The sequence below is a fragment of the Pristis pectinata genome, chromosome 14, assembly GCF_009764475.1.
Source record: "Pristis pectinata isolate sPriPec2 chromosome 14, sPriPec2.1.pri, whole genome shotgun sequence".
Classification (NCBI taxonomy): domain Eukaryota; kingdom Metazoa; phylum Chordata; class Chondrichthyes; order Rhinopristiformes; family Pristidae; genus Pristis; species Pristis pectinata.
The window spans coordinates 46,506,552-46,519,321 of NC_067418.1; the positions used below are offsets into that span (position 1 = coordinate 46,506,552).

General features: G+C 42.6%; 1 protein-coding gene across 1 annotated transcript in view; it reads right to left on the bottom strand.

The window, feature by feature from the left end:
* The window catches only part of pdhx (pyruvate dehydrogenase complex component X), a 174,197-nt gene that overhangs the window by 137,402 nt on the left and 24,025 nt on the right, over positions 1 to 12,770 (bottom strand). The window contains exon 3 of the mRNA XM_052029617.1: positions 1,110 to 1,210. Within this exon, the coding sequence (XP_051885577.1) occupies positions 1,110 to 1,210 (101 nt within the window). The remainder of the gene's footprint in view (positions 1 to 1,109; positions 1,211 to 12,770) is intronic.

Here is a 12,770-nt window from a genome sequence, read left to right on the forward strand (position 1 = left end):
TATTTTATCAGATGAAAATAACTGTATTTGTCACATCGATATACAAGCTGCCACCTCACCAGCTGCCATTCCAGTCACTTTCCCCAAATATCCAGAAAGCTGACACATACACTGATTTTTATGGTAATCCTTAAGAGTATGGAAGTACATTTAACAGGAAGCCTGCCAACATACAACTCTTTAATACTTCAGTGGATTGTCATCTTAGAGTTTTATGTGCAAAGACTGGAGAAGCTCAGAGAATTTATTCAACTCTCAGAGCAATTATGTAGTAACTATTCAGACAGATTTGCTCAGTTTAAGAATTAGCTCCCTGGAAGATATCTTTTAAGAGTCCTCATGCATAATTTAGTTAAGAGCATGAGAGATTTACACACTGGTCTATATCACTCAAGTCTAGTTCAGTGGTAGATACTAACTTCTACAATCAGGCACTGTAAGACGTAAGGTTTCAAAAGATGACAAATATTCATCTCATTAATGTTCCTTTTACATAAACCAGTGAATTAATAATTTCCCTCAGTTGTCAACAAGACTTCATAGCAAATCAACTCTATCCAATCCATTTATTGGTATAGATTGTGGGAGAAGACTGTTTTTGATCTTGTCATATTATAAAGGCCTAGAGATTTCACTTAAGACTGTTGATAACTCCATTTAAAGTACAGGCCAAAAGATAACAAGAAGAGAAACTAGGAACAAATAAACCATAGTGCAGCAACATTCATCATACAACATTTGATTGTTTGTAAATCCTAATAGGTGACAGAACTTCCTAAAACTCATGGAAAGAGCTTTATCTTTTCCAGCACCTGAATACAAATCTCATTGAACAGCTGCATATATAAACAGATCAAAACAACAGTGAAAGAAAAAGTGGGATAAAAATCTCACAACGAGCAATGATCAATTTCTAGCATATCAACTGGTGATTATTACCACATAGACAAGCTTTGCTAATTCCAGTCCCTTTGCCAGCAACGGAGGGATGCACTGGCAAAACGAGGTAATTCCTTCCCTTGTCCAGGATTCTGTTCCATAACATTGTTAAACAGGTACTATTCATCATTGTTCTTGAATGGATCTCGATTTGAAATTATTCTGCTTACCATGATTTTTGCTAAAATGCCATCTTCGCTCGAGTCAAAGGTAATAACGGCCTTGTCTGTTTCAATTTCACACAGTGCGTCACCAGCATGTACAGCCTCCCCTGGGACAAGGAAAGAGGGCATCAGAAACATTAACTGTTGTTGAACGTAGAAAGAACAAACTTCTACTTATATCCATTTAAAAACTTTCATATCCTCAGGATGCCCCATGGACTAATTTTGTGAAGTGGTCACAGTTACACAAGGAAGCAAAAGAGTCCATTTACATATGAATGGCCCCATAGGTTGCAATATCCTGATAATTCCTTGTGGTGACACTGGTTCAGAATAAATGTTGACCAGGACATTGGAGAGGATTCTCCTGCATTTACTTGTACCTTGGGACCTTTAAGTTGAGGTGTTAAATTTAGAAGGAGCTCTGATTTAACACCTCATTAAAGATGGCAAATTTCTCTTTCATTATCGCTAATCTGCAAGGTTAGATCGCATGGGACCCAGAGAGAGCTCGCTCAGTGGATATGTAATTGGCTTGATGGTAGGAAGCAAAGGATGATGGTAGAAAGTTGTTTATTGGACGGTTGTGTGCCTCAGGCATCAGTGCTGGGCCCATTGTTGCCCGTCATTTATGAAACGATTTGGTTGAGAATGCACAAGGCACGGTTAGTAAGCTTGCAGATGACACTGAAGGAGGTGGTAACGTAAACAGTGAAGAAGGTTAAGTGGAGAAGGTTATCAAAAATTACAAGGGGATCTTGCTCAGCTACGTAAGTGGGCTGAGGAATGACAAATAGCATTCAATTCAGATAAGTTCAAGGTGTGACTGGGAAGTCAAATCAGGGTAGGACTTCCACAGTGAACAGTAGGGCCCTGGGGAGTGTTGTAGAGCAACATAGTACATAGTAACATAGAGCACATAGCAACATAGAGCAACATAGTAGGGAAGGTATGGTAGTGCGGAGGGCAGGCACAGTAGTGTAGCAGTTAGCATAACGGTATTACAGCGCCAGCGACCTGGGTTCAAGTCCCGCCGCTGTCTGTAAGGAGTTTGTACGTTCTCCCCGTGTGTCTGCGTGGGTTTCCTCCGGGTGCTCCGGTTTCCTCCCACATTCCAAAGGCGTGCGGGTTAGGAAGTTGTGGGTATGCTATGCTGGTGCTGGAAGCGTGGCGACACTTGCAGGCTGCCGCCAGAACACACGACGCAAAAAGGTGCAGTTCACTGTGTGTTTTGATGTATATGTGACTAATAATGATATCGTATCTTATAGTTCCCTGAAAGTGGAGTCATGGGTAGACAGGGTGGTGAAGAAGCCGTCTGGCATGCTGGCCTTCATCAGTCAGGGCATTGGGTACAGGAAAATACTATGAAGCTGGAGGAACTCAGCAGGCCAGGCAGCATCCATGGATTTGTCTCCACAAATGATGCCTGACCTGCTGAGTTCCTCCAGCTTCATGGTGTTTTTCATCTAGATTCCAGCATCTGCAGTCCTCTTGTTTTTCATTGAGTATAAGAGTTGGGGTGTTATGTTGCAGTTGTACAAGACACTGGTGAGGCCACACCTGGTGTATAGCTTTGGTTACCCTGTTACAGGACAGACATCATTAAGCTGGAAAGAGTGCAGAGAAGATTTAAAAGAATGTTGCCAGGACTCAAGGCCTGAGTTATAGGGAGAGGTTGGGCACACTAGGACTTTATACCTTGGAGCATGAGAGACTGAGGGGTGACCTCATAGAGGTGTATAAAACCATAAGAGGCATAGATAGGGTGAATGCACTCAGTCTTTTTCCCAGGGAAAGAGAATCAAAAACTAGAGGGCATAGGTTTAAGGTGAGAAAGAAAAGATTTAAAAGGGACCTGAGGGACAACTTCTTCACGCAGAGAGTGCTGCATATATGGAATGAGCTGCCAGAGGAAGCGGTTGAAGCAGGTACAGTAACATAGAACATAGAACACTACAGCAAAGTACAGGCCCTTCAGCCCACAATGTTGTGCCGACATTTTATCCTGCTCTAAGATCTATCTAACCCTTCCCTCCCACATAGCCCTCCATTTCTCTATCATTCATGTGTCTATCTATGAGTCTCTTAAATGTCCCTAATGTATCTGCCCCCACAACCTGTGCCAGCAGTGCATTCCACACACCACCACTCTCTGTGTAAAAAAACTTAACCCCTGACATCCCCCTTATACCTTCCTCCAATCACCTTAAAATCATGTCCCCTCGTGTTAGCCATTGTCGCCCTGGGAAAAAGTCTCTGACTGTCCACTCGATCTCTGCCTCTTATCAATAACATTTAAAAGACACTTGGACAGGTACGTGGATAGGAAAGGTTTACGGGGATATGGGCCAAATGTGGGCAAATGGGACTAGCTTAGATGGGCATCTTGGTCGGCCTGAATGAGTTGGGCTGAAGGGCCTGTTTCCATGCTGTACTGCTCCACAATTCTGCATTACGGGATGTGGGCAAGGTCAGACTGGTAAAGGATAGGAAGTTTCTGCAGTTAGAGCCGACAACAATGAACGAGCAACAATGCATTTCCGAGTAAGGACATTTTGTGCATAGAAGGAAAATTTGCAGGTGGTGCCATTTCCATAATTTTGCTCTCAAGGCTGAATGCCTTGTGCATGCCACAATTTGAACCATTCACACCCACTTGTACAACCATCATAGTCAGTGATAGAAGTGCACATGGCTAGGGGTAAGAAACTAACTAAAACACAATTCTCAAAGAATGCTACTGAACATGAGATTGTGGAACCCTTCCTAATTCTTACTCTGCATGGCACTAAAAATAATGGCTCTGCTGAGGATCTCTTTAATTTTGTGCAACATTAGCCAAGACAATATTATTTTGGAGATTGCTACTAATTATCATTTAAATGCAGTTTTCCAATTTGTCATGGCTCCAACGTAGTTAGGGGTTAAATAAATGACTTTCAGCAACACCACCTCCAGTCCAAAGGGACCAAAATAAGATTCAAACTCCTCTCCAAATTCACGTCAGGAAACCCTGAATTACCATCAGTGAATTTTTGAGGATCTCCAGATCTATTACACATTGCACTGTACGTTCCTGAATCTTCCCCAATACATAAATAAATATGCACCATTACTGTAATGGTGTATATTTATGTAAATTCCCAGATTCTTATTATCACCACCGCATATCACTGAAAATATCCTGAGTCACATTATTCTGAACCATTTTTTGCCATCAACAGTTTACATTCTTGAAAGCCTCTTGATTCATAATCAGGGTGGCAGAGGGTACCACAGCTAACAGCAACATATCCAATGATGTGTTGTACGTGCAGAGCTTGCCAATTTCCCTGTGACCGAATAGGTTTCCTCTCGGTGTTTGGGATTCCACTCAGTGTTCCCATTTCCTCCTACATTCCAAAAACGTTCGGCCTGGTAGGTTAATTGGCCGCTGTAAATTGCCTCTAGCATGTCGATGGGTGGTAGAAACTTGGGAGAGATGATAGGATTGTGCGGAGAATAAATGAGATTAATGTCAGATTGTTGGAAATGGGCGCTTGATAGTCGACACAGACTCAGTGGACTGAAGGGGCCGTTTCCGTACTGCACCTGTGACTCCATAATTACTATTTGCACTGGTGTTAATAACCATCTCTTGGGTCCACATTACCGTCTGCAGCGAACACTCATGATTATCTCTTGACCTGCATTACCGTCAGGATTGTCTGTCCTAGAATGTCTCCCGATCCACATTAGCACTTAACGTTCCCAATCCATATTATCACTGTGCATGATATGATTTTGATTGTACCCTGATGTAACTTATCATCTCTTCAATACATTCTTGGATATGGCTAAAGCGTTTAATCACAACAAATATTTCTCACTCCCAAAATACATACATAGAATACGTCCTTTATAAGTTGTTATTTCAACGAGTTAAGAGGAACTGCTTGGTTCACTTCAACCTTGTTTTATATCAAAACCATAATTTTGCTCTCATTGCTGTTTTTAGCCATGTTTAAATGGCTAACTTCCATGTATAAATAGTCCAATTACCAGCAAGAAAAATTAGGCACTCTTAGGTTGCTTGCTGTAACAAAACTGATTTCTATTTAGATTGCCAACCCTCAGGGTATCTCCTAGAGTCTGCAGGAATTAATAATTAATCTTGACATTGCTGCAGGCAACCGAGAGGAAAAACCATTAAGTGTATCATCTGTCACTTGCTTATTTATTATTTATATAAATCTTGGTGATGCAAGATGGAGGTCACACAATGAGACCTCCAGGTGTGGGCTGGGTTGGCTGACTCGCCACCCAGCAGTTATGGCAGTAACCATCGGCTGTTGGCAGCGCTTCATGTTGGAAAATTGCCGGCTCAGTGGAGGGGCACTGATCGGCCACATTTTGAGTTCCACAGGCATCGATCCAACCCGTGCCTTTGCTGTAGCGCTGGGCTCCAACTGCTGGGGTATAGCAATACTGAAGTATGGTCCCACCATATTAGATGCATGGTTGCTGCGAACAGTGACCTCGCTGTGTGCATCACCACAACGGAAGGGTTCAATTCAGACTCCTGCACATAATGAAGCAAGAAAAATCTAAAGACTAAGTTCTCCACTACAAACTGGGGTCACAGACTGTTGTGAAACAGATTCGGGTCTCAGAAGGCAAGGACTCTGAACACAGTCTTGGAAATAAGTGATTTATTTCCAGAAGACAAACGTGGGTAAATGGGAATGGGAATAACACACACACACGCGCACGGTTTATAGCGAGCATGGGAAAATCGCAACGGGGGTAAAATATGCACACACACACACAACGGACTGGGTACATACAATCAAGGAAAAGCAATACGATACCCGCCACCCCTTGACTCAGTGCAGGCATGGCTCTATGCTACTAGGGACTCTTAACTAAAATGCTCCCAACCCCTTTAACAGTGCACACCTCACCAACGATTTCTCCAGCACCGTCCCACGGTCCTCGGCCTGGAATGAAGCATGGTGATCCCTCAGAGCAGACAAAGAGAGAGAGTCAAGCACATGTGGAGCTCTTTATAGTGCTGGAGGGCTGGGTGGTCCAGCCCAGGTAATTTACAAAGGCCAATGGCTGGGTGCCAATAAGGACTAATCGATTACAAAGGCCAATGGTCAGGTGTGTGCTGATGGGTGGGGCGGGGCCAAACCTTGATTGGCAGTGGTGTGTCTTCCGACCAGGTAGCAGTGGTGTGTCTTCTGACCAGGTAGGGGGCAGTGCTGTCATGTGACAGCCACGACCCTCCACAATACACAGGCTCAAATTTTAACGTCACTGCATCAAAGGAAAATATTTCAGTGATGTAGTCTGTGAAGCACACTCATAAAAGAGGAAACTTTTTCTCGACGATCTTGCTTTCCTCCTCTTGTTCCTGAATGCAGGCCACGAGATTAAATGATTGACTGCCTCACCCTGACTATTGTCCTTCAGCTCAGTGAGGCTGCTTGATAACAAGGTGAATGAAGACCAAAACAATGCCACATGCTGGAAATCTGAAGCAGAAAATGCTGGAAACACTCAGCAGGTCAAGCAGCATCTGTGGAAAGAGAAACCTTGTTAATGTTAGTCCAAGACCCTTCATCCAGTTCTGACAAAGGGTCTCAGACCTGAAATGTCTCCAGTTCTCTTCCCACTGAAGCTGTCTGACCTGCCAAGTATTTTCAGCATTTTCTGTTTTTATTAGGCAAGCAGTTTAAATGGCAACTTGAGAGGACTTAACTCTGCAGGACAAACATTGTGATTGCAGCTTAGAAGTACAAAAGTAAGAGCATGCAGCTTGAATGTACAGTGGAAGGCGGAAACCTGTTAGGTTTAGACCATGTCAGGATAAAGCACAAATACCTCACCAACATTAGCATATTCGTTTACTAATACCTGGAAACATTCTCACAGCTACTCCAAGCTATAGGCACAAGTCTCAAAATTTGCTATGCTCGCTATCAGGATGTGCTTTAATGAATCGTGTAATTCAAGAAGGTGATGATAAAGATCTGCACATCTAATTCTGGAGTGTGATTGTTCTATATAACTCATTCTGCAGTGTGACTGAACTACACAACTGTTACTGGAGTGAGAATACACTACATTATTTATACTACATTGATATGGAATATATTTCAGTGAAGTTTAAAAGAAAGTTGTGCTTGTCGAGTCCATGATATAGCCTCCGTGATAAAAGATACTGTGTGATTCTATTATGATTCTCAACACTTACCCTTATAATTTGAATTATGAAAAGAATCATAAAAGTGCTATGAAGCAGGAGGGCATTCAGCCCATCAAGCCCACACCAGCTCCTGCTGGAACAATCCGAGCAGTTCCATTCGGCCACTTGTCCCCCCAAAGCCCTGCAAATTCTCTTTAAAGTACCTGTAAGAACACTGATTGATTCAGATTCCACCACACTTGAGGACAGAGTCGCAGAACTACTCGATGAATAAGAAAGTTTTTTCTCACATTTATCTTTACATCTTTTGTCCAAAATTCTAAATCCAGGAACCTGGTCCTTGAAACAACCTACAAATGGGAACACCTTCCTTCTACTTACTATTCCTAGATGTCATGATCTTGTATACTTCAATCAAAACTCACCTCAACCTTGTTTACTCCAATGAGAATCACCCCAGGTTTTCCATTCTAACTTGTTGCTGAAATGCCCTGCCTCAGAACAATTGTGATGAGTATTTTCTGAACACCCTTTATGAACTTCCTAAAGTGTGGTGACCAGAATCAGATGCAAAACTCTAGTTGTGGTCCAACCATATTTGTGCAGAATCAACATCTCTTCCTTTCTTTTGTATTCTATGCAAAAGCAAGGAAGAGATGTTGAAAAATATACTGTTAATTGATTACAGCTTGACTTTGAACATATCATCCTTTCAGTATTAATCACCAAGCTTCAAAACCTGGGCCTCTGTAACCCCCTCTGCAACTGGATCCTCAACTTCCTTTTGGGAGACCACTATCAGTGCAGATCGGTAATAACATCTCCTCCTTGCTGACAATCAACACAGGCGCACCTCAAGGATGTATGCTTACCCCACTGCTCTACTCTCTCTACACTCATGACTGTGTGGCTAAGCACAACTCAAATGCCATCTATAAATTCACCAATGACACCCCTGTTGCTGGTAGAATCTTAGATGGCGATGAGGAGGCGTACAGGAATGAGACAGATCGGCTGGTTGAGTGGTGTCCCAACGACAACCTCGCACTCAATGTCAGCAAGACCAAGGAATTGATCGTGGACTTCAGGAAGGGGAAGTTGGGAGAACACACACCAGTTTTCATTGGGGTCAGCAGTGGAAAGGATGAGCAGCTTCAAGTTCCTGGGTGTCAACATCTTGGAGGATCTATCCTGGGCCCAACACTTTGATGCAATCATGAAAAAGGCACTCCAGCGGCTCTACTTCGTTAGGACTTAGAGGAGATTTGGTATGTGATCAAAGACTCTTGCTAATTTCTATAGATGCACAGTGGAGAGCATTCTGACTGGTTGCATCACCGCCTGGTATGAAGGCTCCATACCAGGATTGCAAGAAGCTGCAGAGGGTTGTAGACTCAGCCAGCTCCATCATGGGCACAACCCTCCCCACCATCTTGAATATCTTCAAGAAGCAATGCCTCAAGAAGGTGGCATCCATCACTATGGACTCTCACCATCCGGGACATGCTCTCTTCCTGTTACTTCCATCAGAGAGGAGGTACAGGAGCTTGAAGACACATACTCAATGACTTAGGAACAGCTTCTTCCCCCCCCGCCATCAAATTTCTGAAAGGTCCATGAACCCATGAACACTACTTCATTATTCCTTTTTTTGCACTGTTTATTTATTTTCTAATTATAGTAATTCTATGCCTTTGCACTGTACTGTTGCTGCATAACAACAAATGCACGACATACAAGTCAGTGATAATAAACCTAATTCTGATTCTGTGTCAATTCACGACACCCAGGATTTCATATTACTTTCAAAACACTCTCTCAGCACGCCCGGCCACTTTCAAGGATTTATGTAAATTTATGTAAAGGTCCCTCTGTTCCTGTACACCCTTTAGAACTCTGCCATTTGGTGAACATTGTTCTCTATATCCAAAGTGCATCACTTCAAACCTCCATATTAAATTTCACTTGCTGCTTGTCTGCCTGTCCACCTGCTGTCTATTGCTATTCTCCTCACTGCAGGTCACACTTCCAAGCTTTGTCTCGCATGCTGATTTGGAATTTTTTTAATGCTGCATATCCCTGTTCAAGCTATCAGTATATACCACAAAAAAGTAGTGGTTCCAGCTCCGATCAATGGGGAACCTACTACTATGGGGAACCTACTACTATCCTCCAACTTTAAAAACTGTTACCACTGCTGTCTGCTTTAAGCCAATTCCTATCCATGCTGCTGGTGACTCTAAGTCCACGGGCTTCAGTTTTGCTAATCAGCTTTTTTCATAGCGTCATACAACACAGGAACAGGTCCTATGGCTCACAATGTCCTCACTGACCATCAAGCATCCACTTGCACTAATCTCAATTTATTCTCCTGACATTCCTAACAACTCCCCTTTAGATTCTACCACTTACCTACATACCCGGGGCAACTTACAGTGGTTAGTTAACCTACCAACTTGCATATCTGTGGGATGTGATAGGAAACCAGAGCACTCAGAGGAACCCCACACAGCCACAGGGAGAGTATGCGAACTGCACACAGACAGCGCCAATGGTTAGGACTGAACCCAGATCGCTGGAACTGTGAGGCAGCAGCTCCACAAGCTGCGCCATTGTGCCACCCCTTTCATGTGGGACTTCATCAAACATCTTCTGAAAATCATATGAAATCTACTGCATTCTTTTCATTAGCTTTTTCTACTACCACAATACATTGAATCAGATTAGTCAAACAAGATTTGACTTCAACAAATCAAAGCTGGCTCTCCTTTACCAATTTAAACATTATTAGATACTTGCAGGAGTTATGTACGTTAAAATGATTGGCCTGATGTGTCTTTGCGCTCATTTTTGAACAAGAGTGTTCCAGTTGCTTTTTTCCAGTTCTCTGTATCTAGAGAGGATTGGGAGATTTAATGGCAAGCCCTTCTACCACTTCTAACTCCAATTCCCAAAGCAATCCAGGGTGCATCCCGACTTTACCTGGTGACTTGTTTCCTGTAAGTATTGCAATCCCTGCTCACCAATTTTCACCCATTATCCTGATGAGCCTTCTGGTGAATTTTTGGCAGCATCTCACTGGTAAAGATTGATACGTACTCATCCAGTATTTTAGTTATGCCTTGATCACCGGATTCCCTTCATCTCTCCTCTTACTATTTACACATCCATAGAAGACTTTTGGGTTCTTTTTTATGTTAATACATGCTCTTTCCAAACTATGCTTAAAAAGATTTTATGTTTAGTTGTCACTTCTTTGAAGCATTGCAGATTCAGTGAGTTGTTTGTGATCTCAGAAGAGTGTGTTATCACACCAGACTTAAGTTCCCACTTGCTGCATAATAATTTTATTATTGACATGATATTTAAAATGCTGTGCCGAAAATAATGAAACAATCACTACCTGCCAGACCTTATAAAATAAGCTTGCATTGCCCTCTACTGACTAAAAGATGATATTTCCTTTGAAGGAAATAGATACTTTAAGCTTCGTGTTTTAAACTGTTAGGTTGTTACTAGATCCAGTACCAAAAGTATGAAAGGATTCAAATGTTAAACAGGGAAAAAAATGCTAGAACATACAGTCCTAAGTGCTGCTTTTCCCATAATCAGATCAAATTTGCAATACTAGCAGATGAATGACCGCCCAGAATCAGTAGAGCATTAGATGTACAAGTATCTGCAATTCTGCACTCTTAATACCCTCCGATTGATTAAAATGTGACCTGCAGGATATTCAGGAAATGGATCTCACCACATCTGAGCTTAAAACACACGAGGGATTTACAGAAAAGATTACAATAATAAAAAGGTACAAGCAAAGCAATTTACAACACAGCAAATTCAGAGTAAGTAAATTGGTTTATTATTGTCACATGTACCGAGGTACAGTGATAAACTTTGTTTTGCATGCCATCCATACAGATCATTTCATTACATCAGTGCGTTGAGGTGGTACAAGGGGAAACAATAACAGAATGCAGAATGAAGTGTTAGAGTTACAGAGAAAGTGCAGTGCAGGCAGACAATAAGGTGCAAGGGCCATAATGAAGTGGATTGTGAGGTTGAGAGCCCATCTTATCGTACCAATAGTCTTATAACAGCGGGATAGAAGCTGTCCTTGAGCCTGGTGGTACGTGCTTTCAGGCTTTTGTATCTCATGTCCGATGGGAGGGGGTAGAAGAGAGAATGTCCAGGGTGGGTGGGGTCTTCGATTATGTTGACTACTTTATCGAGGCAGTGAGAAGTGTAGACAGAGTCCATGGAGGGGAGGCTTCCCCCCCGGATGTGCTGAGCTATGTCCACAACTCTCTTAAGTTTCTTGCAGTCTCAGGCAGAGCAATTGCCATACCAAGCTGTGATGGATCTGTTTAGGATGCTTTCTATGGTGGATCTATAAAAATTGTTAAGAGTCAAAGGGGACATGCCAGATTTCTTTAGCCTCCTGAGGAAGTACTGGTGCACTTTCTTGGCCATGGCATCTGTACACACTGTATACGCTGCGATTGGTACTTCAAGTGCCTTTTTCAAAGGACACATCAGCATTAATGGAATGAAGTAACAATCCTATTTCTTAGTAATAGGTCCCTCAGGATCGAGGGCAACTTGCTTCCACTCCTTTTATGGGTTCTGAGGTGACTGATGAAGCCAGAGTGAGACGCACAGACTCTTTAACAGGGAAGGCAGGATGCACTTGTCGGGATATGGTTGATAAAGGACCCTTGTTTTGCAGATGACATTCACAAGGCCCATCCTCTTGTACACTTCAATGAACAAGTTGAGAATGACTTGGTGCTTGGCCTCCAAATGCATACGTGTCCAAGCGCCGTCTGCACACTGCAGCTCAACTGCTGAGGGTTGGGGTGACCTTGTTCGAGATTGAAGGCAACATGGGTCAACAAGTTTCCTATTAATTCTGTAGATTAACTCCATTCCAGGGGGAGGGGGGGGGAAGCTTGTTCAAAGCGAGTTAAGAATTGCATTTAAAGAAGCACTGCATTAAGATTAAAAGGTGCTTAAGTAATAAAATAGCCTTCCTTGACAGCACTAAGGCTGGATTTATTGTGGACCCATTAGTTAGGATTACAACTTTCTGCAGGCAATGAACTTTTGAAGAGCATCCTTTACAGTCCCTCTTAATTGACAGAGTAAACAATTTAACAGACAATGAATCCATAATTCCTGCATTGAAGATTTTACTATGTCAAAACATCTGACACTGCTTCATTCACAATGCTTTTGAAGTGTGGCAACTTATGCAGGATAGAAGTCATTAATATAAACCTTTTCCCAAACTGCTCATCTGCTTTGAGTAGCACCAGTTCAATGTAGTAAGAACTACTGACAGACAATCTGCCAAGGGAGTTCACTTCAGCTAACCTGATGGAGTCTACATCCCACCACAGACGGACATGAAGCCTGCACTCAATGAGCTGTACTCCGTGGTCAACAACCTTGAGACAGGATACCCT